This window comes from Mesoplodon densirostris, chromosome 15 (assembly GCF_025265405.1).
Source record: "Mesoplodon densirostris isolate mMesDen1 chromosome 15, mMesDen1 primary haplotype, whole genome shotgun sequence".
NCBI lineage: Eukaryota > Metazoa > Chordata > Mammalia > Artiodactyla > Ziphiidae > Mesoplodon > Mesoplodon densirostris.
Genome location: NC_082675.1, coordinates 23,830,577 through 23,856,354, shown reverse-complemented (window position 1 = coordinate 23,856,354; position 25,778 = coordinate 23,830,577). Strand labels below are relative to the sequence as shown.

At 49.3% G+C, this 25,778-nt stretch overlaps 3 protein-coding genes across 7 annotated transcripts in view; 1 reads left to right on the top strand and 2 right to left on the bottom strand.

Annotated features, from left to right (window-relative positions):
- Window positions 1-18,913, bottom strand: part of OSBP2 (oxysterol binding protein 2) — a 173,934-nt gene extending 155,021 nt beyond the window's left edge. For 3 of the 5 annotated variants that reach the window (XM_060118529.1, XM_060118530.1, XM_060118531.1), the window contains exon 1: window positions 4,815-5,471. In XM_060118529.1, coding sequence (XP_059974512.1) covers window positions 4,815-5,470 — 656 coding nt within the window. In that variant the 5' untranslated portion in view covers window position 5,471. Of the gene's footprint in view, window positions 1-4,814; window positions 5,472-12,302; window positions 12,432-16,677; window positions 16,731-18,588 lie in introns of those variants that run through there. The other 2 variants (XM_060118532.1, XM_060118533.1) reach the window with 2 other exon arrangements.
- C15H5orf52 (chromosome 15 C5orf52 homolog) lies at window positions 13,729-19,572 on the bottom strand. The gene is made up of 4 exons (XM_060118333.1): window positions 19,474-19,572; window positions 18,889-19,169; window positions 16,673-16,786; window positions 13,729-13,906 (listed from the first exon to the last, which is right to left on the bottom strand). The coding sequence occupies exons 1-4, from the start codon at window positions 19,570-19,572 to the stop codon at window positions 13,729-13,731; spliced, it is 672 nt and encodes a 223-aa protein (XP_059974316.1).
- DUSP18 (dual specificity phosphatase 18) lies at window positions 19,048-24,922 on the top strand. The gene is made up of 3 exons (XM_060118534.1): window positions 19,048-19,154; window positions 19,436-19,703; window positions 21,578-24,922. The coding sequence occupies exon 3, from the start codon at window positions 21,648-21,650 to the stop codon at window positions 22,212-22,214; it is 567 nt and encodes a 188-aa protein (XP_059974517.1). The 5' UTR covers window positions 19,048-19,154; window positions 19,436-19,703; window positions 21,578-21,647; the 3' UTR covers window positions 22,215-24,922.
- Window positions 24,923-25,778: the final 856 nt, after the last annotated feature.

Here is a 25,778-nt window from a genome sequence, read left to right as displayed (position 1 = left end):
TCTTTGAGCCCTTCCTTGCTAACTGGCTTTGCCATTCCTACCCATACATCAGTCTGAACAATAATAAATTAGAACAAAACATTTTTTTTTTTTTTTTTTTTTTTTTTTTTTTTTTTGCGGTATGTGGGCCTTCACTGTTGTGGCCTCTCCCGTTGCAGAGCACAGCCTACGGACGGGCAGGCTCAGCAGCCATGGCTCACGGACCCAGCCACTCCGCGGCATGTGGGATCCTCCCGGACCGGGGCACGAACCCGTGTTCCCTGCATCGGCAGGCGGACTCTCAAACACTGCGCCACCAAGGAAGCCCAAAACAAAACATTTTTGTTTCATATTTTGTTTGAAATCATTTCCTGGGAAATAGATGTCATTTATAATGTCGCCAAACAGGCAACTTGTATACAACAAAACAGAATTCTGTTTAATCAAATCAATCTTGTCATTAATGTGGATAAAACTTATGTTTGAAACACTCTTTCCGTAAGGACTTGCTGAGGCTAATACCTTTGAAAATTCTGCATCATTTATGAATTCTTCCATGTTCCCTGGGAGATGAAATTTTTTTAATGGGAACTAACAACCAAAAAAGAAAGAAAAAAGACCATATTCCCGCAAAACCATATTCCCCTTATTGGTATTTGAATATTCAGATAGATATGGGATTAAGAGTGCCAGGCAATGAAATAAGAACCTGGTCTCCTGTATTTATATTCCTAGCACATTGTTGGAAAGAAGTAAAAACCTACCAACAATTACCCAGACCTCCCAGAAATACTTTCTATATGTGACAGTATTTACAAAGAGCATCTTTTTATTCTTGATAATATAAATTTACTAAGCCCAGCTGTTGGCACTATGTACTTTCTCCCTTAGAATAAACTTGAGCAATTGAATGAGCTTTTCCAGCAAAACCTAGGGCAGAAGCACTCGAGGAAGCGATACTTAATGGAGAAATTCTAATCCAAACCCCCACTGATTTTCTATCAAAGTAAAAATAATGGGGATTGAAATGCAGCTCAAGACTACAGTGCAATAACCATTTAATTGGCAAAATCAATGCTGACAATACCAAGTTCTGCAAAGGATAGAGATCCACAAAAATCTCTTTATTTCTTGCCAGTGGGACTATAAATTGACACAACTGCTTTGGAAAGGAGTTTGGCGTTCACATTCTCCACAACCCAGTGACTTCACCCAAGAGGAACGCCTGCACGTGTACAAGCATTTTTGTAGTCACCCATCAAGAGGAGCATGAATAAGTAAAACACTGCGCTCACGTCCTGGGCTGTTATAAAGCAGTCAAAATTAGTCCCCCCAAATCGTATGCTGTACAATATGCTTTTTAATAAAGTTTCAAATGGTTGAACTGAACAATGTGTTGTTTTTTTAAAATTGCATATAGGTTAGATAAAACTAAATAAAAAGAAAAGAAAGTGGACGGTGACCAGGATTTGGGATGATGGTTATCTTGGAGGGGGGAAGGCTAGAAGATGGGATCAGGGAGGGAGGACAAGACACGTGCCCTCATTTTCTCCAAACACCAGGCTTCACTTAATTAAAAGAAAAAAATTAAAGAGTGGTCTTTCCAAAAAGGAAGCTAGCAAGAGAAGCAGCTCTGATTCCTTCCCCAGCTGTCATCCCAGGACTAAGCTGACTTTACCTGACCCCTAAGGAAAGGAGATCATGAATAAAAGTTCTCTCGTTCTGTTTGCAGCTCCGAGCACCTGAATTTGCCTCTATTCCAAGCACACACACTTGGAGAACTACTGAGAACTGGGGGTCTGGGGCAGGTTGGAGGAGGTGACCCATGCCCGGCGCTGGGTGCAAATGGACCCCTGGATAACCTGTGCTGTCAGAACTGGGAGCAGCAGGCCCAAAGGGGGCTCAGTCCTTGAGCCCAGCAGGCAGGACAGCCAGGCTTGGTCTGGAAGGCAGGATTCAGACCAGAAGCAGGGACAGGAGAGCGGTGTCAAACATCTGAAGTGCTGCGAGGCCCGAGGAAGAGCAGACCAAAGCCGTCTTCCAGAAGGCAGAACTGGAGTGCAGGGAGAAGTGGTGATTCCAGCTCCAACTCGGAAGGGTCTTTTCTGCACTTGGAGACTGACTCATCTCCTGTGGCACTGGAGGCCCAGCCCACAAGCTGGGTGCCTCAGGATACACCATTAAAGTTTGCTCCTTCGGCCTCAGTTTCCCTTCCTCTAAAATGGGAATGAAGACATCTTCGTGGCCGGCCTCACGTGGGGCTAAAGGAGGGAGACGGCTGTACAAATGTCAGGGATCATTCATCCTACCCAAGTGAGTCGAGCAACAATTCTGCCCACCTTGGAATCTAGAAATGTCCACAAATGAAACTACAGAGCTGGACTGTGAAAGCACACAACAAGAAAACTTGTCCCCACCCCCTTCTCCCCACAAAACCAGTATTTGTCCCCACAACCTTATCAGCAAGCAAGAAGAATTTTTCTTAATTACCCAGAGAATCTGTACTTTTGAGATAATCTTGAAATGCTAACTGTCTATACATAGTTATCTTAAGAAAAAAAGAGGGACTTTTTTGCTCTTCCAATTAAAATAAAACAAAAATACATAAGGTCAGATTTTACTTCCACTAGAACTAGGTCTTCCTGCCACTGTGGGACCCTAGACTCATAAACATTACCTTGACCTCAACTACTGACCCCTAGTAGTACCTGGTAAAATGCAGATAACTCAGAAATGCTGAACTCAAGGATGAATAGGCATTAGGACACACATCTGGGACAGGCACAGACTTTGGAGTGCAAAGGGCCTAGGTCAGAATCTCTCTCTACTGCCTACCCTGCCCAGTGACTTTGGACAAGCCACATCCCTCTGGCAAACCTCAGAACTCCTCATTTGTACAATCCTGGAACCCACCTCACAGTGTGATTTCAAGGATGAAATAAACGAACATAACATAAAACAGAGAGTGTGGTCCACAGTCAACATGCCCTATGTGTTATGTCCCTTGCCTATGAGACAGAGTGACACTTATTTATAGCAAATCACTGATGATCCCCATCATTGTATGCCTTGGTGAAATGTTTACACACCTGACGGAGTATGGGAAGTGGGATAAAAACACCATTTGGAAAAGGATCTCTTTTTGCTCAGTTGCCAAATTCTAAGAACACTCTGTCCTGTGATCTGTATGGTGCAGCCAAGTGGGCCAAGGGGCACCAACACCACCACATGAGATGAACACATTAGAAACACAGGTCAGGGCTTCCCTGGTGGTGCAGTGGTTAGGAATCCACCTGCCAATGCAGGCGACACCGGTTCGAGCCCTGGTCCGGGAAGATCCCACAAGCCGCGGAGCAACTAAGCCCGTGTGCCACAACTACTGAGCCTGTGCTCTAGAGTCTGCGAGCCACAACTACTGAGCCCTTGTGCTGCAGCTACTAAAGCCCTCGCGTCTAGAGCCTGTGCTCCGAAACAAGTGAAGCCACCACAGTGAGAAGCCCGCACACTGCAACAAAGAGTAGCCCCCGCTCGCCACAACTGGGGAAAGCCTGCGTGCAGCAATGAAGACCCAACACAAAAACTAAATAAATAAATTTATAGAAACACAGGTCAGCTTTCTCCCCTGCCAGGAATTAAAGGCAGTGATCCCCACTTTGAGTGGGAACCATCACTTAAGTTCAGTGGAGCTCCCAAGTTCTCAGTGGCATCACAGATTCAACTATCCTCTAGAAGCTGTGCTCCAAAAAGGCAAGGAAGGACCATATAAATGCTCTGGTGGTTGACCTGAAGAGATACTGCCCAGCCGAGTGAAGTGAGCAAAGTGACCCGAGCTTCAGCAAACAGAATGGCAGGGCCCTCCTGTTTGCAATGACAATGGAGCTGTGCTTCTCAAACTGTGGTCCAGAGCAGCATCACCTGGGAACTTGTTAGAAAAGCTGAATCTCAGGCCCCTCCTACACCCACTGCAGCAGAAACTCAGCAGGGGGGCTGAGCACTTGATGTTTCAATAAGCCCTTCAGGGAATTCCAGTGCTCACTCAGGTTTGAGAATTGATAGTATAGAGTGATCAGAGATCTCAAAGTTTAAACCAACCATCCCCAGGAAACATACCTAGACAGCCTTCAGGATCTTTCCCCCTTTCAATCCATTTCAGTGGAACACAGTGTTAGCTACCTCACCACTGGACTTCACTATTGAATCCCACACTGCTTCTAGAATAAGAAATGCCACAGTGGGATGCTTCCTGGTTCTCCGCTGAATGACAAGATGGGCTCCTGAAGGGCAGAAGCCATGTCTGATGCATCTGTGAGCCTGCTGTGCCCCCAGGCCAAGGCCCAGCAACCAGCAGGCACCAGGAAAAGTGGGAAATAGTCTGACCAACTGAGGAGGGAGCAGGAGCCCTTCCCATGAGTGGGTCCCAAGGACTGAACAAGGTTACTGTCCCCCTCAGTCCCTAATACAGTGATCTTAGCTCCTGAACCAGAAAGCTCCTGAATCAAGGACTTTGGGGCTGACTCTGGCTGGCTGCCCCAGGTCCCACAACTACCAGGACCAGAGGGGTCCCGAGGTCCCAAATCACTCCCTCACTCCAACGTCACTGCTCACTCCCTAGACCCAAGCTTGCCAGAGGTCATGTCCACAGGGGCTCCCCTGCCTGAGGTCAGGGTCCCAGCCCTTGAAGGTTGGCCAGAGGCATTATTTCTCCTGCTGGAGTGCGAGTTCCCAAACATCCCTAGGCCAGTGGCAGTGCCCTCCAACTCTGGATGCCCTCTGTCACCATGGCTGCAGCATCACCACCCTCCAAACTCAGCCAACCCACCCTGACACTTCCATACCTGTAGTAAGACAGGAGGCCGTTGCTGAGCACGAACCAGCGGCGCTGGTAGCCCTTCAGGTAGTTGGTCCACTTGAGAAGCCAGCCCTTCAAGCTGTCCAGAGGAAGTGAAACCATCGGGAGAGCGGAGGGCGTGCCACTCCCTGGCACTGGAGCCCCAAGATGTGTCTTCACCTGCCCTGGTCGCGGGGTCTTTGATGCCAGCAACGACCCGGACTCGAATTTGGTCAAGGGCACGCTCCCCACTACTGGCCCCAGCGCCAGCACCTGCTCGGATGAGGCCTTGGTGAAGGGCCCAGCCCCCAGGCTTGAGCCCAACTCTTCCCGGGGCCCTGACCCGGTCCCCAAACCCTGCAGCAGTTCCAATTCCTGTTTGAACCCTGGCCTTGGCTCAGACATCTTCCTGGACTCAGGCTCCGATCCTGGCACCGGCTCAGAAACTGGCTCCGACACCTGTTCTGACACCAGATCCCGTTTGGGCTGGGGCACCGCCTGGTGCTGAGGCTTGGGCTCCGGCTCGGAGCCGGGCGTGGAAGCGCTCATGCTCGGCGCCGCCGTTTGGCAGGACAGGCAGGGGACAACGGTGAAGAACGACGAGAGCCCGCGGGAGCGGCCGCCACAGCCACCGCCTCGGCACAGAGCGGCCGCTTTCCCCATGGAGCCCGCCGATCGGAGCTCGGCCGAGCCAGGGGGAGGAGGGAAGCGAGAGGCGGAGGCCTGGGGCGGGGCCGGGGGCTCCGTCACGAGCGCGAGGCGGGGGCGCGCGCGGGTCTCTCCGCTGCCCATGCGCCCCGCGCCGCCTTCGCCAGCGTGCTCCTGCACCCTGGCGTGCAGCGGGCTGGACTTGGACCCTCGTCCCTCCCTTGCGTCGCCAGCTCCCGGCTCCGGGGCTGGCCCTTGGAAGGCGCCCAGGAAACGCTTGTGGGGCGAGAGCTCGGCGAGCGGAAGGGACGGCGCGCTTCGAACCACCATCCCTGCCTGCGCCCCAACCCGTGCCAGGCGCTTTGGGAACAATGATGAATGCGGAGCCCGCCGGCTCCCAGCGCAGTTCTGTTCGCGGGTCCCGCGCCGGAGCTCCCCGCCTCTGACCCGGGCAGGTTCGCTCCCCAAAACCCAGAACATGCGCCCGAAGCGCAGGGGCCCAGCCGGATGACGCTAAAAGCTGAGGAGGACGCCCACCGCCCCCCATGGCAGCCATTACCTGTCTATGGGTCCCTCCCGCTGCCACCAGGCTCAGGGGCCCGAAGCCACCGCGCCCCACCACCACCTGGGCCAGCTGGCCTCTGCTTCGGCCAGGGCACTTCGCCGTAAGTGGCAACATAGTTCAGGCTCTCTAAAGGAATAGAGAAAGAGTTTAGTAAGCCGAGCGTTTTAGTACAAGGAACGCATCCAAAAGCGAAGTTCTTGGAGCTCCTGGACATCCCTGGGTAATCTTAGCTGGCGGTCTGTGAAGATGCTGCAGTAGACTGTGGAGTTTTACCTGTCTGTGCATTTTCCTAGGGGGAAGGTCCCTAGTTTCCATGGGATTCCCAAAGGAGTCTGTGATCCCAGAAAGGTTAAACATCACTGATTTTAAAGGATCTATCCCGGGCTTCCCTGGTGGCACAGGGTTAAGAATCCGCCTGCCAATGCAGGGAACAGGGGTTAGAGCCGAGGTGTGGGAAGATCCCACATGTTGCAGAGCAACTAAGCCTGTGCGCCACAACTACTCTGGAGCCTGTGTGCCACAACTACTGAAGCCCGCGCGCCTAGAGCCGGTGCTCTGCAACAAGAGAAGCCACCGCAATGGGAAGCCCCTGCACCGCAACAAAGAGTAGCCCCCACTCTCCGCAACTAGAGAAAGTGCGCGGGCAGCAATGAAGACCCAACACAGGCAAAAATAAAAATAAATAAATATATATTTTTTAAAAAACAGGCCAGAAAAGTTTGATCAACACCATGTTTTTCATGCCATTGCATTTAAGCATCTTGGGGTGGGGTGTGCAAGCTCCGTTTAGCCACAGCTCCCACCTCTGCCTGTTGTCCTAAAGCCACGTGCACTGACCTCCCTGGCCCCTGAACACATGTGAGCTTGTGATCACCCCAAGAGGTCAGAACATAGTTTTCTTTAAAATATTTAACTGGTTTCTAAAACTTTGAAATTGTAATGCTTGCACTATATAGAACTGAAGTATACAGGATATATAATGAAAGAAGAACTCCCCTCTTTCTCCTCTCTGGGGCTAGTGTGTTGATAGTTTCTACACATCTTTCCAGAAATGTTCTAAGAGAACAAGTCCTTAAGATGAAGTGTATGGTTTTCATAAATTATATGTAAATTTTAAGTGTAAGTGCCGACTTGTGGTAGGTTTCATCATAATCTTAAAGGGGTCCATGGTCCCTCCACATTAAGGACCACTGACACTGAGACTAAATTTTAGCTCAGGGTATCTGACAAGAACCCATGTTTGCCTTCCATCTTTCTTGAGACCCAAAGAGACCCCACTGAAACAAAAGTTTAAAAAATTCCAAAAGTACTAAGCATTCAACAGCAATAGAAATAGAAAGAAGACTTTATTTAACAAATGTTCATTCAATTCGTATCATATGCCAAGTCTTCTTCTATGCCCTGATGATTGAGCAGTGAAAGAAATCTGACAAAAATTCCTGCCATCCTGGGCTTATATTCTAGTAAGAAGAGACAGAAATATACCAAATAAATCATTTAGAAGGTGACATGCCATGGAGAAAAAGAGAACAGTTAAGAGGGCTTGGGAAGGCCATGTTGGGGGTGTTTCAATTTTAAATAAAGATGGATCACTGAGGGAATTCCCTGGCAGCCCAGTGGTTAGGACTCCGAGCTTCCACTGCAGGGAGCACGGGTTTGATTCCTGATCGGGGAACTAAGATCCCTCATGCCGTGTGGCATGGCCAAAAAAAAAGAAAGAAAGAAAGAAAGACGGATCACTGATGAATGAGAGACTTCAACAAGTGCTTAGAATATGGAAAGAGGATGAGAACTCTTATGAGCAAAACAGGTGGAAGCAGCAGCTGAGAACATTGTCTAAGTCAGCTAAAGAGGAGGTAGGAGCCAGCTGGCTTGAGAGAATCCAGGGAAGCTTTGGGCTCAAAGTCAACAGGTTTTGGCAGAGGGTAGGAGTGAGAACAGGGAACTAAAATGGGGGGATTTTATTCCTCAAACAGGTTTGTGAGCCCATGGGTCTCTTGTATTATTTGTATGCCGTACACATATTTTCCAATATCCTTTCGTATCTGCTCAGTGCATAATAAACAGACTCACATACAACCTGGAGCAGGGACGGCGGGGGCGAGGGTGGGGGTTGGGGGGGTGGGAGGATAACTGCTCCAACCCACTGCCCTACCCCTCTCTACACTGAAGTTTGCAAAGTGCAGGTAACATTTCTCCCAGGCAGAAAACATGTCTCTTCTCTAAAGAAACTGAATGAAACACCTGAGGTCAGCAAGGGCTTGCATAGTGGATGTTGGCACCACAGAACACAGCCCTCCTGACTCTGCTATTTCTCATTCTGCCCTACTCAGAGCTTCCAGCCAGATATTCTCATTCGGCAAAGGGACAAGAGGTAAGCCAGATCTAATTGCATAACAGCAGAGGAAATCTACACCGGCTTATTTTACAGGGCACTTGCTAAGGGGCATAGAGCTGGAAAGCAGCTGACCTGGGATTTGAACTGAGGCCTTCCTTCCAAATTTGTGCTCTTAGCTACATGCTGCCCTGCCTCCCTCTTAGCTTGTGCATCTCTTTTCCTGAGTAAAGGAGACACAAACCAGCATCTACGTTTGTAACTGTGGCCACAAGCTGACCTGGATTTTTCTGGCTTTGCTCGGGGCAGGAGTTGCTCCCATTTACTCAGCAGACATTTATGGAGCATTATGTGTGCAAAGCTCTGTGCCACATCTCAGGCTTGAGAACAGAAGGAAGTGCAGACATCAGCCACCAGCACCACCCCACTTGGAACAGTTGCAGGTTAGAGAGCTGAAGCCCAGAGAAAGGTTACTGGGGGAGACAGGAGGTCCCAGTCAAGGCCTGCTCCTGGCCCAGCCCCCTGAGCCCTCAAAGCCCTGCAGAGTTCCCGACTCAGCGGCTGGACCAGGCTCTGAATTGTAATACCCGAGTAACACTTCCCGATTCAACAATGGGCTGGGCTGGGATGCATCCATCCTCTTGTTTGTGCTAGGAGTCGCCAGGAATTAAAAGATTTGATTTCCCTCCCAGGCCCTGGCTCACAGGTATGCGCCTTCCAGCAGATCCCAGCTGAGTGCACATGCGTCTGCTGACCCCTTGTGGTCATTGTGGGATCTGTGCTGGTCCAGCAGTTGGGGCCTTGGTTGCACCTCTGGGACTTTCTGCCCTGGTGACTTCACTTCTCAAAGCGCTTTGCCACCACTTATCTCGTGGGGTCCTCCCTACAATCCCAGGAAGTGAGGAGAGCCAGGATTCCCATTCCCACTTTACAAATGAGTGGCAGCGCCCTGGCATCCAGTCCCAAATCCAACACTAATTCCTTATCTGACCTTGGCAAGTCAGTTCCCCACTCTCTGCCTCTGTCACCCGTTGACGAAATAAGAGAAATGGCCTGCGTGAGGCAGCTCTGAGGTTTTTCCAGCTCCCCAAATTCTCAGCGCGGAGATGTGACTTGCCCAAGGTTGGAGTGAATCAGGGCAGAGGCACTCCCAGTCGGGAGGTCACCCCACTTCCCCACAATGATTGGGAGAAGTGAGAGGTGTCACAGAAAACAAGAAAATCAGTTTCTCCACCTTTGTGTTCTGATTGTGGGGTGAAGTGCCACATGGACAGATGGATAAGTGAGTGGATGGGTGGATGGGTATGTGGATAGATAGATGGGGTGGATATGTAAGAACTTTGGGATCACTCTTAGCTGCAACTGCCCCCCCTGATCCCTAACTGCCCCTATAATTCTAGCTGCCTAGCCCCTTGGTAGGCTGCTCCACGTCCACCTGCTGGGATCTGAAGCCACTGCCCCTGCCTGACAGCCTGGAGCTGGGATGTGCCATGAGGAGAATGAGTCCTCACCCAAGAATTCCTCCCTACCGTGTCACGGACCACATGGCCAACAGTGGTAGCCTAGGAGGAAAGTCAGGACCCAGGGTCATGAATCGGCATCCCTCACAGAGCAGTTCCTGCAGCCGACAATGGCTGAAATTGAGGGCAGTGCTTGCAATGAAGCCGAGCATCACTGGGGCGGCCGGGTGGCGTGGAAAGAGCACGCCTTATGCATCTCACACCCTGGTTCAAACCTAGCGACTCCAAGTAAGTTCCTTAGCCTCTCTGTGCCTTGGTTTCCTCACCTTAAAAGTGGGCGTGATACCTGAAGAGTACAGTTGTGAGGACTGAATGAAGTAGGATATAAAATGCCTTGCGTGTAACAGGTGCTTGGTAAACAGAAGTTCCCTCCCTTTGTTCCAGGTCATGGAGAACTTTGGAGAAGGAACTAGGTCCATTGTGCACCTAGCGAGATTTTTAAACTGGGAAGGCTTTTCAAGTACCCTAAAGGAGTGACGTGCATGTGGTGAAAGGGGAGGAGGGAAGGAAATGTGTCTTCAGCAAGAATTAAAGGTACACCCAAAACACTCAATCCCATTAAAAGAGTATCATTCATCTGCCCCCTGACATCAGCATGGTTCTGCAGACACAAAGGATATTCCACAAAGGTTTCCTGAGGACAAAACTGAAAACATCTTTACACAGCTAATGGGCAATGGTCAGGACTCCTGTGTTCTGTTCTTCCACTTCCTGGGTGGGCATGTGCCTCATCCACAGCTAACACAGCCTAACTCTCCCTAACAGTCTGTCCATCCCAGAATGGGTGACAAGTGCCCCTTAGCTACCCGGTAGAAGGGGGACCTGGAGTTTAGTCCAGCTCTCTGTGAAACAGCTAACCTCAGGTAGCTGACAACACAGCTGAGGCTCCCCATCACCATCTGTGAACTCATGCTCCCGAGGGCTCAGGGTCCCTAGCCTCCACTTCCAACTAGAGTGATAAAGATTGGGAGCTTATCACATGGCACTTAGGAGATGGTCTTTGGATGAGACAGGCTTGAGGTGGGCTTTGTCACTTACTAGCTGCCCAATCTAAGGTGGAATTCTTGCTCTCTGAGCCTCAGTTTCTCATCTATAAAACGGGGCTAAGAAAATTACTTTGTTGTTGGGAGGAATCAATGACTCATGTCTGAAAAGAGCTGAGCCTTGTGCCTGGAATATGAGCGCTCAATAAATGTGAATATGTCAGTGGTTTTACTGGAATGGGCTTCCAGGTGAGACTTCACTTGAACTAAGAATTCCGTGTGTGTGTGTGTGTGTGTGTGTGTGTGTGTGTGTCTGTGTGTGTCTGTGTGTGTGTGTGTCTGTGTGTGTGTGTGTCTGTGTGTGTGTGTGTGTCCTCTGGACTAAAGAATCCCTAAGGCCCTCCTTAGCTTCAGGATTCTATTTCTCAAATAATATCTTCCCATCCAACACTCCTCCATTCTTCCTTCACTGATTTTCCTTCCCTTTTATTTTTTTTTTCTCTCAACAATTAGGCGGTTTCTCCAGAATTTCGTCAGTTCTTGTTCCTTACTTAAATGCAACATCCTCCGGTTTTTTCATGCAAAAATGGGAAGACTAAGTCCACCCAGTCTGAGATGAGTTAGTGGCTTATAACGTGACTTATTAGGTTGACATCCCAACTCCCCCACCTGCCCCACTCCCAGGGGTCCCCCAGTCTGTTGGGCCACAGCATGAGGATGCAAAGACCCTCTGCCAAGGCCAGCCGTCTAGGGAAGAAGGGTGCATGTGGCCAGAGGCTAGACTGGGGTGAGTCTCAGAGAGGCTGCATTAGGGAAGATCTAGTAGGTGGAGAATTCCTGGGGACACTCTGGAGAAAAGAGGGGCTGGGGCTGCTCTGTGGGCCCTCTGAAGACGCCAGGATCCCCAAAGCCTTCCTTTCCCCTTCTCTAGGTACAGTGCCAAGGAAAAAGACTGTTGTTGAAATGAAATGAATACACAAAATATAAAAAACACATCAAAATGCTAGCAATGGTTGATCTAATAAAAGAATTTTTGTTTTGGGCAAATGTGGTCATATTGCTTGTATAATAAAATTTAAATATTTAAAGTCAATTATTCTAATCAGTTGTGCTCAGCCAAGAAAACAGACAAAAACCTAGAAAAAGACTGGGCTCCCACTGAAAAGTAGCACGTTTTCAAAAGAAGACCATTAAAAGAGAAAATAGGGGACTTCCCCGGCGGTCCAGTGGTTAAGAATCTGGCACTTCCACTGCAGGGGGGTGTGGGTTTGATCCCTGGTTGGGGAACTAATAAGATCCCACATGCCGTGCAGTGCGGCCAAAAAAAAAGGGGGGGGGAAATAAAAGCATCATTGACATCCGGTTCCCCACACCTGGATGAGGATGAAGACAAGGACGAATGAAGAGGGTTTCTGAAAGCCACCAAGAGGACTGAGGTCCTTACCTAGCAACTGTGGTGATGCAGAATGACCACTCCACGGCAGTCGGGAAACCTGCTTCTAGTTCTCTGCCACTAACTTGCTGCATGACCTCAGGCAAGTCAGGTCACCTCTCTGGGCCTCAGTTTCCTCATCTGTAAAGTGAGAGGACGTGGTTAACTTAAAAAAATATGTACCAGGCCCTTACTCTGTGCACTGTGTTGAAGCTGTAATTAAACAAAGGAATGAACATTTATTCAAAAAACATAGAGTAACTACTCAATTTAACTGGGCATTGTGGTTGCAGAGATGAACGAGTCAGCATTCTGGCCATCGAGACATTCACAACGTGGTCAGGGAGACAGGGAGCAACAAGAAATGGCCAACCACATGCTCAGTGCAGACAGATGTGTTGGCACAGGAAGGAGCAGCCTTTTCTGGTGGGGCTGGACGGGGGAAATGGCACGGAAGAGGCCTGAACTAAATCTTGGGGGATACTTGGCCCCTGCTGTCAAAGACTGTACAGTCTAATCAAGGGCTGGGACAAATACCCAAACATCTACCACGAAGGCAGAGTGAAGCCACCACAGGTAAGCCAAGTTCAGAGTGGAGGGGAACCCATGTGGCTTGGGCAGGGTTGGGGAGGGGCAGGCAGGAGGCAGAAGATGGTCAGAGAAGTTTGTGGGGTTGGGGGGGATGGCACTGAGATAAGGCTTGAAGGATGCAGAGAGCTTCCTGAGAGCGCTGAGGGGCTGAAGAGGCATTCTAGATGAGGAGCCTGAGCAAGTAAAGGCATGTCGTGGGCTGTCGGGGCATAGCTGGGACAGCAGGCAGGCCAGGAAGTGGGGACTGACAAGGCTGGAAGCTAACTGCGGGCATCGTGATGAGAGCCACTGAGGATGACAGGCCCTGGGCCAGGCGCTCCACATCTTCATGCCAGTTCTTGGAGGTAGGTTCCTGCACTACTTCCCCATTCTTTAGGATAAGGAAACAGAGGCTCAGAGAGGTTACAAAGTTACTGAGTTCCAGCTGATGGGTGGCAGAAATAGCCCTCAACCCAGGTCTGCCTGATGCCCCACCCTGACTCCTTACCACTGGAATGCCAGGCAGCGGCATTACCGAGCCCTTCCTATCCAAAGTACCACTGTCCCAGTGCACCTGGCCTGGCACTGTACCAGGCATGTGGGTACCAAAGGTCATACCTTAACCTTGGAAGCTGGTTCGATTCAGCCATTTCTACTTGGGCAGCTACAGGACTATCAGAATCACCTTCACCAGAAAAGAGGGGATGGGACAGGGCAAGAAATATTAGAATTGCTGAGGGATTTTGTGCTCCACTGTCCACTGGTCTCATTTATTGTTGTTCTACAACGGTGTAGACTGGCTCCCTTCCAGCTCTTCTCCTTTCAGCCTAGTGTCGTCACGGCCCCAGGGCAGATCACTCTGCCTTGACTAGGGTGGTTGGTCTTTCTCGTTAGGCTCCTCGTACACTCGGATGCTATCCAGGTACTGCCGGGTGTTCATGGATTCCCGTCGCCAGCGCCCCAGCTTTCTGAGCTGGTCTGTCCTGAATTTTTTTTTCAGGTGGTCATACAAGTGGCCCGTCTTTTTCTTGGTCTTGTCTGAAGCTCTTGTCTTACAAAAAACAGAGGTGAGTTTAGGATGAAGAAGCTAGTTCACAGTAAGAGAGGCATCTGTGCTCCTGATATGAGGGTGGAAAAGGAGCCAGCTCAATATTTCATCAATAACTTGGCTCACAGGGAGCCTCAGTTTCCCTATTTTAAAGTGAGGGCACTGAGCTAGGTAACTCCTATGGTACCTTCTGACAGTCTGCAGCCTCAGAGCCTGATTTTGACCTAACATCTCTATTTGAAGAGTGGTAAGAAAGAGAGGGGAGGGGAGGAGGAGAAAGGGTGCATTTTGTAAACCCCCTTCCTTAACTCCTATCACCCAGTCCCTATTACTCACTTGGTGCTCCCCACATATTGTTGGTGACACCCACTATGTCACACTGAACTCTACTTATTTGTTCTATTCTACCATTTCTATCCTGTCCCCAACAAGACTGCTAGCTTTGGGAAGGCATATCCTTTGTCTTATTCATTTACTTATTCCAGTGAGGTAGCTGTGGAGAGGATACCGTGAAAAATCAGCTGCAGGTCTTCACAGCAACTACAACATAGTCAGGAAGGTGGGACACATGCCCAGATATTTCTAAGCAAGGCACAGAGTGATAGCACTTTTACTATGGATCAGGGTCTCTTGACCTTGGTACTACTGACATGGGGCCAGGTAATTCTTTGTGGCGGGGGGCTGGCCTGTGCATTGTAAGATATTTAGCAGCATTAGCATCCCTGGCCTCCACCTACTAAATGCCAGTAGCACCATCCCAGTCTCACTTCTGCTACCAAAAAGGCCTCCAGACAGCACCAGAGTCCCTGAGGAGCAAAGCCGTCCTAGTTGAGAACTGTGGCCATAGATAAAGGGATATTGGTCATCAACCACTGTTCTCAGAGCGTTGCTCAGAGGATTCCCAAGACGCTAGATCTTAGCTGCCCTCCTGGAGGCCCTGAGAAGCCAGTGGCTAGCCAAAGCTGGGAGCACTTTGCGGGGGAGAGAGAAAGACTGCCACGCTGCCACTCAAGCCTCTCAAATCTACTGAGTTCCTACAAGCTGGGCCCTCAGCAATCACTGGGTCTACAGAGAAGACAGTCCCTGTCCTTAGGGAGAACATCCTGCACCATGGTCAGTCAGACCTGGGTTTGCAAGTCCACAATGACACCCCTTAGTGAAGTTACTCCATCTCTGAGCCTCGGTTTGCTGAACTATTAAATGGGGTAATGATACATAATGGACATTGTGTACCCAAAACATGTAAGGGCTCAATACGGCTTCAAAAGGAGACCTTCTGGATGGCTGGAGGATGGCACATATAAAGCCAACTCAAGAGTTTCCAGTTATATCTCACAGACCCTCACTCCACTTACCAGAGGTGCAATATCTCCAAACCCACTGGTTAAAGGGGTTGGCCCCCAACCCATCCTGGGCCAGAGTAGCCTACACTATCTGACCACAGTGACTGGGGCATGGATGGGCCCGTGATCCAACTTGAGCCAACTGGAGTCCCTCTCCAGGATTTGTCTAACTTGACCAACAGTGGAAGCACTCCATTTCCTTCCTGGGCTACAGGCCAGGGTTTCCTGTGGCCATGCTCCCCAGGGACAGCCAGCCTGATGACGATGCCAACATGCAGAAAGAAGCAGAAGGGGAGCTGATAGGGAGAGTGGAAGACACATCCAATGGCATTGGAGCCCCTGCCATCTCTCATCCCAAACATTGGTGACCCTGCCCTATCTACCCTTGATTATGTAAACTCATCATTCTCTATTTTGCTTGAATGAGTTCAAGTTCAGTTTGTGTCACCTGCAACTGACAGGATCCCAATAGATCCTATTTTACAAATGAGAAGAGTCCTGGAGGAAAAGTGACTCCCCAAGTTCACACAAAGCTGGCCTGCCCATGTCCAAGTCCACCCTATTTCCACTACACCACGCCACTGGAAGTTTAGCAGAGGGAGAAACACCCAGGCCTCCAGTCTTCTTTTAGTGTCTGTGGCCCTTAAGAGGATCTGCACCATCTCTTACATCTTTCCCACTGTTTTCAATGTCAGAATCCCATGCGCCCATCCAGATTTGGTCCTGGAACATGGAGGGAGGTTCAACAGAGTCAAGAAGGGGACAGCAGCTCAACTCTGGGCCGCCTGCTGTGCCGGAAGAAACGAGTACGTTCTCAGAGTCCATCGTGTTCACTAGCCTCTTCCTAGTGCCCAAAACAGTGCCTGTCCCAAGCAGGCCCCAAAGATGTATTTAATGAATTAATCAGGGTCTGTGGGATGATGATGCTGCGGTTTCCCTCTTCTTCTGAGGGCTTCTGGGTAAGCAGGTCAAACCCTTCTTGTCCATAAACAAAAAGTAGAAGAGCCTCAGTTCTCATGTGGAAAGTGGGGGATAATCCCTGAAGGAAAAAAATGACCAAATGGTGTCAATGCCACTTCAAGCTCTAAGAGCCAAGATTTCTTTTTATGGGAGATAGTAGGAATCCATTCAGGGAGTCCCTAAATAGAAAGCTAATGTACTTTGAGGGGAAAAAATGCCACCGGAGCCAAGAGACATGGAGTCCTCCTTGGTTCCCTCAGCTCAGGAACAGCTGTGACACCTTGGGCAAATCAGTAACCCTGAGTCTCAACTGCCTCCCCTGTAAAATGGGCTTGTATTAGAGTACTTTGATGGCTTCCTATCACCTCTAAGATCTGTGATCTCCCCGCAAGGTTTTGGGGAGAGTGAAAGGAACATGGATCAAGCCACTAACACCCTCTAATGCAAAAGCCTGTGACAACTTTACCTCCATCTCATAGATTCGTTGTGCACTGAGGTTGTCACGAATAATCACCCGAGATAAGTGGCTCTTGGGTAAAAATTTTTTCACTGCTGCTTCACTGGAATTCAGTAAGCTGGAGAGGGAAGAGAAGGTGGTACAGGCTTGATGGCTAGGCCAGGGCTAGGACAGGATCTGATCTGATGGGATCCTGGGCTAGTGGCTGAGGCTTCCCCAAGTTTCTGGGGAGAGGCACCACCCTGTCATAGTTGTCAGAGGGGCAAGGGAGTAGGCCTAGGTTTCTTCTTGTAGGAAATGTGCGCTAAATGGGTGTTTCTTGGATGCTGAGAGGGAAAAACATACTGAGAAGGATGTAGAAAGGTCAAAGTAATCCACAAGAGAAGTGTCAACAGGGATTCAGAACTGTTCACAGGAGCAGTCATTTTAAGAAAACGCAGTTTGAAATGGGAGGCGAGGGTCTTAGATGAAAGAAGCAAAGTCAGAGGGATGAATCTGAGGGGGGTTGAGGTGGGGGGGCACTGCTCAAGCCTAGGTATAAGGGGGATCTGGGTGGGGGAGGTCAGAGGAAACAGGAAAAAAGAAAATAAAGTGTTTGGACAGAGGTTAGGTTGGTTGATGGGGGAACTCTAAGGGAAAAGGGTTTGGGAAAAGTCTGGAAAAGTGAAGGAAGTTTGGGGTGGACAAAGACTTGAGGAGACTCTGGAGGGTGAGAGGTAGAAGTTGGGATGGGATGGGTGTGATGGAATGAAGCCAGGTGCTCCAGGCCAAACTAGAGATAACAATTTGGTCAAAATGAGTAATTGGTCAAAAATGGATAATACCAGGCCTTGAGTTTTCACTTTTTGATAATTTGGTGACACCGTGAAGTGGTTTTGTAACTACATAGATATTTTTGCTCACTTAAAAATAATTACTCATAATATTTTCTTTCTAAAATTTGGAAACTACCTAAATATACAATAGGGAAGCAAATGAGTAAATTGTGGTTAGGTTATACAATAAAATATTATGCAGTTATGAATAAAACAGACATCCAAAGTGTATTGGGTGGGGGAAAAAAGATTACAAAATAGTAAACGGTTTTGTGACATATACCCCCCCACCCCCCCACAAAAAAAATGTGTAAGCATGTTGCAGTACATATATATGAATAGATCTGGAACAATATACACCAACATGGTAACAGTGATTGTCTCTAGCCATTCATTTTGCTTGCCTGATTTTTCTATGATAAGTGTATATTATTTTGATAGGACAATTTTTAAAGGATAAAACATTTTGAAGGATTAAAATTTTTTTTTCCTAATTCATTTTCAGCCAGTTCGGAACTGTGGTTTTATGAATGTTTTTACATTTACAAACTAGTAGAAACAAACACCCCTTATCTCACATTTATGTTTTTTCTGACAGCAAAGACATGAGGTGTTGGAAGAGGCTAGTTTATAGATCAAGATGCTCACAAAGCAAAAGTCTCCCAAATTCCGTTAGAAAAACAAACAAACAAAAGACCTAAAATACTTAAAGACACATGAAACAGTCTTCACCCACTCACTGGTGCACCAAATTTACCATTACTTCCTGGGAAGGGGGGAAAAAGGCAGTTTTATGGAAATATTCCCTTTCAAGTAATAAATAATGATCATTTTGAACCAAATTGCTTTCCAAAGCAAGGTCTCTGTGGGAGCCTGGAGGATGCTGTGAGGGGGCTGTGAAATGGAGGAGGGGAGGGGAAACTGGGGTCTGTGGGGATTGGGGCCCGGCTGAGGGAACTGGGGGCTTTCCCTGGGCCACTGAGGAAAATAGAGGCTGAGGAGGGGAGTGTCAGGCCTGAGGGGACCTGCGCCTCATCAGGCTCTAAGGAAGTTCAAGGCTAGGCCCAGAGGGCGCTAGGGACCCTCGGGATACACGACGTCAAACCTGGGAGACTAGAGGGCCGGGCCCGCGGCGATTCGGAGGATATGTAGGTTGGAGGCGGGAATTCCAGACTCCCTTGGAGTCTGGACTGAGGGCGTTCAGGCTCCACGGCGGGCGAGGCGCTGGGCTGGGAAATTCAGACTCTCCTGGGGTCTAAGAAAGGGCCGGGCTCTGAGGGGCCCGAGGCTCTGGAGAGCCAGGGCCAAGGTCCCCGCGGCCGGCTTAGGGAGCAGGGGTCTGAGGGAGTTCGGCTCCCCCGGGGGGCCCGGGCTCTGACGAACGCTCTGGGCCCCCGGGCCGCACCTGAAGAGCACAGGCGACTGAGCGGTCCGCGACTGCAGGAAGCAGATCTGCGGCTTGGTCCGTACGTGAATGTCGGGGCGGCTGCAGAGCCTACTGCGCCGGAAGAAGGCCGAGGCCGGGCTGGTGCCAGAACTGGTGGTCACCTGGGGGGCCACCGCACAGGCAATGGGAGAGCCTAGGTTCCATGTGACGGAGGGCCTGGGCTGCTGGCTAACTGCAGGACTCTCTCCTTCCACCTTAGAGAGCGACTCGGGAACGGGAGACAGGTCGGTACCCGAGCTCTGTGAGAGAGCGCAGACGCGGAGCGAGCCTCTGCGCAGACGCGAGGCGCTGAACACCGAGCGTTGCCCGGGAGACGTGAGAGGAAGGCGGGACCGGGGTGGGGGATGGGGGGGCGGGCCTTCTGCGCAAAACCCCGAAGGCTGCGGACGCGGCAGGATTGTCCCTCGGCGGCTGCCGTGGTGCGGCACGGCGCGTTGCCATGGAAACTGGCTGGGGGACAAGCTGCTGGTTGCAGCGCGCAGAGCAGACCCTACTTCTTGACTAGGACTGCTGTGGTCCCCGCGTGATCGCAGGGCGGGTAACCGGGTGAATCCGGGCGGGGCAGCTCCGGGACGGGGAGACGAGGCCTGGGTTTCTCCGGAGACCCAGCACGGCCCATTCCTCCCCGCGACGAGGGACCATTGCTATGGAAACCGGAGCACCGGGCCGGCGGGGATTGTGTCTCCTGGGTCGTGACCGGTCTTCTCTCACCTGGAGACCCTCGCCCAAGGTTGTTTCCTGAACTAACCTGCCCACCCGCCCGCGAGAGAGAGGTAAGACACTGAGGTCTTGACACTGAGCGGGCGATTAGAAGCCCATTCCAACGCCAACTCCCCAGGAAACCTACCTGACTCACCCCTAGAAACGGCCCCTTTCTCCCGTCAACCCTTGAACTTTGTTCCACGTTTATAACCCAGTATTAACGAAAACTCCGCGGTGTTTGCCCACTTTTCCCACACATAATGAGACCAGAAAAACCGGCTTTTGAACCTTGCTTTGTGATCCTAGACAGGTCCTTTTCCCCACTCTGCCTCACCTTCCCCGTGTGTAAAATGGAGATATTAACTCCAGACACCGGCTCGTTATGCTGTTTTGGAGATCGAACCAAAGGCTTTGTACGCTATCAAATGGTGAAACTGAGATGCTGCTGAGTCGCTCTTTCTCCCTCTCCCTCCCCCTCACGCTAAACGTTCTTCAGATCTTTGTGTCATTTCTTCAGGTGATCTTCGCAACTCCGTAGCCCCAGCCTGAAATAAGTACCTTTATTCTTCATTCCCAGAATGCCCTGCATTTTAACTTCTCTAACAACAGCAACAGTAGTTATAATTTGTAGATAAATGTGCCAGGCCCTGTTGTTAAACACTTTACCCAGGTTACCTCATTTAATCCTCAGAAGATTCTTATAAGGTAGGCACTGTTATCCCTATTTTCCAACTCTGTTGTGCCCATAATTGCCTATTTAATGTCTGTCTCTCCCACTAGACTTTGAGCTCTGGGGGGGGGGGGGCGGGCATGGCTGACTTGTACATTTCAGTATTCCCAGCACCTACTACAGTGCCTGATAAATATTTCTTGACTAGCATGAAAACGACTTTCCTCTCATTACTACCCTCACCTTGCAGAGCAGTATCTCCTCTGCACATTTTTTGTCCCTGTGATGAACAGCAGTCTCCCCTATTCCTGTTGCCCACTGGGTACTAGTTTTGGGGGCCCTCAGTCCACTTCTCTCTGGGTTTTCAGATGATGAGGATCCAGAACATTCCTTAGCATTTAGGCTTCTAACTGGGTGAAGTTGGGAGTGGGGCTTTTCCCCTACCCTCACAAGACTTTTAGAACAAACCAACCCCATCTGCCCTACCTGGGGTGAGCCTATTGCATTGGACTCTGGGGTACTGGCAGGTAAGATTTGTCGATGCAGCCTTTGGCCTTCCTCTCCAGCAGCCTAAGAACCACCTTCACCTCCACCCAGCTCCTCCCCAAAGTTCTAGAGAAACATGGCCGGAGACCTCATCTTTTCCAGGAAACCTCTCAGGAGGCAGAGTTGTGGTTGTTGGAGTCATTTCTTCACTCAGCAAATATTTTTAAGCACCTACTTGTGGGGACATGCAACTGGGCACTGGTGATATAGTAGGAGTGAAGATAGATACAGTGATATCCCAAGAGAACTCACAGACAGATCACGGCAAAAGCACTTCTTCAGGAAATGTTAGGAAGCAGGGCACATAGGGCCTGCCTGGAGCTGGGACTTGATCAAATATGGGGGAGGGGTGTAGTTCTGGAAGGTTTCCCTGAGGAAGTGACCCTTGGCTAAGATCCCAATGCTCAACAGTCCTCTGCTGAATGGAACAGATTAGGACCTGACAGGCTTGTAAGGAAAGGGGGTTCTAGGATGAGAGCAGGAAAGGCCCTGGGCCAGAGAGGACCACTGTCCATACGGAACTGTAAGTGGCTCAGCCCAGCCAAGGCCCTTCAGGACGCGGGAAAGGTTAACAGGAGGCTGAAGAGATGGGCAGGAGCTGGGCTACAAATGGCCTTGACAGCCAAGCTTAGGGGCTCCATCTCATCGTGACAGTGGGCAGCCACTGAATTATGTTAAGTGGGGGGACAGAACTTTGGCTCCTCATTTGTCCCTTCTCCCTCTTTGCAGTTTTCTACGGACACAGCCTAGCAGGAAGATGCAGCATCTATGTCTCACTGGCCGCTGACCCACCGGCCCGATGACAGCATCTCCGTGTGCCTTCCCGGTTCAGTTCCGGCAGCCCTCGGTCAGCGGCCTCTCACAGATCACCAGCAGCCTGTATATCAGCAACGGGGTAGCAGCCAACAACAAGCTCATGCTCTCCAGCAACCACATCACCACGGTCATCAACGTCTCAGTGGAGGTAGTGAACACCTTATACGAGGACATCCACTACGTGCAGGTGCCTGTGGCTGACACACCCATGTCGCGTCTCTGTGACTTCTTCGACCCCATTGCAGACCACATCCACAGCGTGGAGGTGAAGCAGGGCCGCACCCTGTTGCACTGTGCTGCTGGCGTGAGCCGCTCAGCCGCCCTCTGCCTTGCCTATCTCATGAAGTACCACGCCATGTCCCTGCTGGATGCCCACACATGGACCAAGTCATGCCGGCCCATCATCCGGCCCAACAGTGGCTTTTGGGAGCAGCTCATCCACTATGAGTTCCAGCTGTTTGGCAAGAACACGGTGCACATGGTCAGCTCCCCCATGGGAGTGATCCCTGACATCTATGAGAAGGAGGTCCGTCTGATGATTCCACTGTGAGCCATTCCACCAGCCCCTGCCCCAGGGGTCAGAGGTACAGATCTGCCATTGATCCTACACCAAGATCTGTACTTAAAACATTCTACTTTCACTTATACAGAAAAACCAGATGATGCCTTTTTTAAGGGCAAGAAAAAAGGAAGGGTACTGCAGCTCTTAATCTTATAATTCATAACTTTAAAGATTCAGCTTATTAAATGTAAGATGGTGAAGATAAGTTTCCTACCCTGCAAGTGACAGCTCATGGCTGCTGACCAGAGGGGAGAGTGAACCAAATGGACCAGCACCCAACGCATATGGCAAGTTTGGTATTCTGCAGCCCTCCCCACGACCGACCAACCCAGGAATGAGTCTGCCACAATCCCGCCTCATTCTTTTGAACACGAAGCCGGCATTAAGCATCATGGCGCCTCCCATGCTTCTCACAGTAAGTGCCAACCTACTGGATAAGTAGCCTTCAAGCGGTACTCCAGGAGCCCTAGGGGCTCCAAGCCAAGCCTGCTTCCACCTTCAACTCTGGTCTTCTAGACTGGACTTAGGCATAAGATAATTTTCAAAGGAAGCATTCCATTGTATAAAATTTCTTAAAAAACATTTCTTTTTGAGCGCTGTTGTACCTGGCAAGATCCCCTACCAGCCTTTGATGAAAGGTGGTATTAGTCTCCATCTCGGGGCACGTGTGGAGAGCAGGCCTGACGTCAGGTTCAGAGGTTTCTCTCACAGGCCTCGGCTCAGAAGGCTGGAGCTGTGGACCGGAGCCCAGCCTTGTCACCTCCTGCCTGTGTGATGTGGGGCCTCTTGGAGCCTCAGTTTCCTCGTCCAGGCGATGACAGCCCTTTCCTCACAGGGCTGTCATGAAGATTCAGTGCTTCCTTAGCACAGTGCCTGGCACATGGTGGGTGCTTGGTGCTTGGTGTAACTGGCAGGTCTCATCACGAATGATACTCTGGCCCTGCTGACCCAGGTCAGCAAGTCGTCTTCACAACAGCAGCTCCCCGATCTGCGCACAGCCCTTTATCGCTTAGAAAGTGCTCTTCCAAAAAGTCATCCTGTGTGGGAGAAAAATGGTTTTGGTCCTTCAGACCCTGCCTTTAAGGAGGCCTAGACCTCGAAGCCTTTTCAGACTTCCCATTGGATTAAGCACAATGTTTAATCCATGTGCAATCTGGGACTCCTAGAACAAGGACCACACTTCCAGCTTCCCCCAAAGGGCCTTGTTTAGATTGCTGATCGTTAGAGCCAGTGCCCTGGTCTGGCGGACTGCTGGGGTCCAGTGGGGTATGTGCCAAAGGGATAAATGAGTGGGCCATACCAGTAGGCCCTGAGATCTAGGATTGCTCAAACCCCCCAGGTGTGTGTGGATCTGGGTCAAGAGCAGCTATTCTAATCTAGAGATTTTCAGACAAACAGTACATGGGCCAGTCAAGAGCACAGCTGCTCTGTGGGTCAGAGCCCAGTGGAGGCCAAATGCTCCTTTTCTCCAAACCTGCCCCACCCTCATTTTCACAAAGGGCCTGCCCAGGGGTGTAATTTTAGGGTTAGGGGAGAAGGAAAATCGCTACTCAAGACTGATCTCATTTTACAGATGAATAAACAGAACCACAAACACCAGGGCTGGTATGGCAGAGCCCCCCCAAAGCAGAAGAAACCCATCAGGAAGAAACCCAGGTGGAAAATTTCTTTGAAAACATTTTTATAAAGAGAAATTTATTTGAATATCTTTTGTTTCAGTTTTTAAAAATTTTTAATTAACATACCATAAAATTAACTTTCTCCTGTGTAAAGTTCTCTGTGTTTTAACACATTCGTTTAACTACCTCCACAATCAGGACACAGGGCAGTTCCATCAACCAAAGAATTCCCTTACGCTGCCCCTTGGCAGTCACACCTTTGCCCCACACCAACCTCTGGCAAACACCTATCTGTTCTCCATTCTCTATAGATTTGCCTTTTCCACAGTGTCACATACACAGAATCATAGAGGATGTCACATCTAGAGACTGGCTACTTTCTGTCTGTCTTTGAGATTCACACATGTTGCTTTTTATGGCTAAGTGGTATTCCATTGTTGGATGCGCTACAGTTTGTTTTACCTTCACCCGTTGAAGGATATTTGGGTTGTTTCCAGTTTTGGGTGATTTTGAATAAAACTGCTACAAATATTTGTGTATAGGTTTTTATGTGAACATAAGTTTATGAGTGGGATTGCTCAGTCGTATGGTAAAGGTTATGTTTAACTTTTAGAAACTACCGGATTTCCAGAGTGGCAATACCATTTTGCCCTCCACTACGAGAGATCCAATTTCTCACCAGTATTTGGAACTGCCAATATTTTTTATTTCAGCCATTCTGATAGGTGTGTGGTATTAGCTTATTGCAGTTTTAATTTGCATTTCCCTAATGATGTTAAGCATCTTTTTTTTTTTTTGCGGTACGCGGGCCTCTCACTGTTGTGGCCTCTCCCATTGCGGAGCACAGGCTCCGGACACGCAGGCTCAGCGGCCATGGCTCACAGGCCCAGCTGCTCCGCAGCATGTGGGATCTTCCCGGACCGGGGCACGAACCCGTGTGCCCTGCATCAGCAGGCGGACTCTCAACCACTGTGCCACCAGGGAAGCCCTAAGCATCTTTTTTTGTGTTTAATTGCCTTCCACATTCCCTCTTTGGTGAAGTGTCTATTCAACTTTTTTACCTGTTTTTAAATTGAGTTGCTTTCTCACTATTGAATATTGAGAATTCTTTGTATATTCTGGATACAAGTCCTTTATCAGATATGGATTTGTAAATATTTTTCCCCAGTCTAGCTTGTCTTTTCATTTCTCTTAAAAGTGTATTTTTCAGAGCAAAAGTTTTAAATTTTGATGAAGTGCTACTTACCGGTTTTTCCTTTTATGGATCGTTGTTTTGGTGTCACGTCTGAGAACACTTTGCCTAACCTAATATCACAAAGATTTTCTCAAATGTTTGAGAGTTTAAAATTTTCACTTATTTCCATGATCCTTTTGTATAAGGTGTGAAGTTTAGTTTGAGGTCATATTTTTTCATGTTGATGTCTAATGGTTTCAACTCCATTTGTTGAACTCTGTCCTTTGTGCATTGAGCTGCCTTTGCACCTTTGCATACTCTTCATTCTGATTGATACGTGTCTTTCTCTTTACCGACACCACACTATCTTGATTACTGTAGCTTTTATAGTAAGTCTTACCTTACACCTAATCTTAGAAGGTGTTCAGTCTTTTACCATTAACTATGATGTTAGCTATAGGCCTTTTTGTAGTTGCCCTTTATTAGGTTAAGGAAGAGTTGGAAAGTATTCTCTCTTCTATTTTCTAGAAGAGATATGTGAATTGGTGTTATTTCTTCTTTGAATGTTTGGTAGACTTCAGTAGTGAAACTATTTGGGCCTGGAGATTTCTTTTTCAGAAGGATTTAACAAAGAATTCAATTCCATTAATAGTTAAAGGATTAATCAAATTATCTATTTCATCTTTGGTGAGTTTTGGTAGTTTGTGATTTTCGAGGAATAGGTCCATTTCATCTAATTGTCAAATTTATGCATGTGGA

Coding starts and splice junctions, on each gene's coding strand:
- DUSP18 (XM_060118534.1), top strand. CDS start 21,648: ATGACAGCATCTCCGTGTGCCTTCCCGGTTCAGTTCCGGCAGCCCTCG.
- C15H5orf52 (XM_060118333.1), bottom strand. CDS start 19,572: ATGGTCCCTCGTCGCGGGGAGGAATGGGCCGTGCTGGGTCTCCGGAGA. Junction 19,170..19,473: donor GCCCCGCCCGGATTCACCCG/GTTACCCGCCCT, acceptor GCTCTCTCACAG/AGCTCGGGTACCGACCTGTC. Junction 13,907..16,672: donor ATCTATGAGATGGAGGTAAA/GTTGTCACAGGC, acceptor TTGTAAGACAAG/AGCTTCAGACAAGACCAAGA.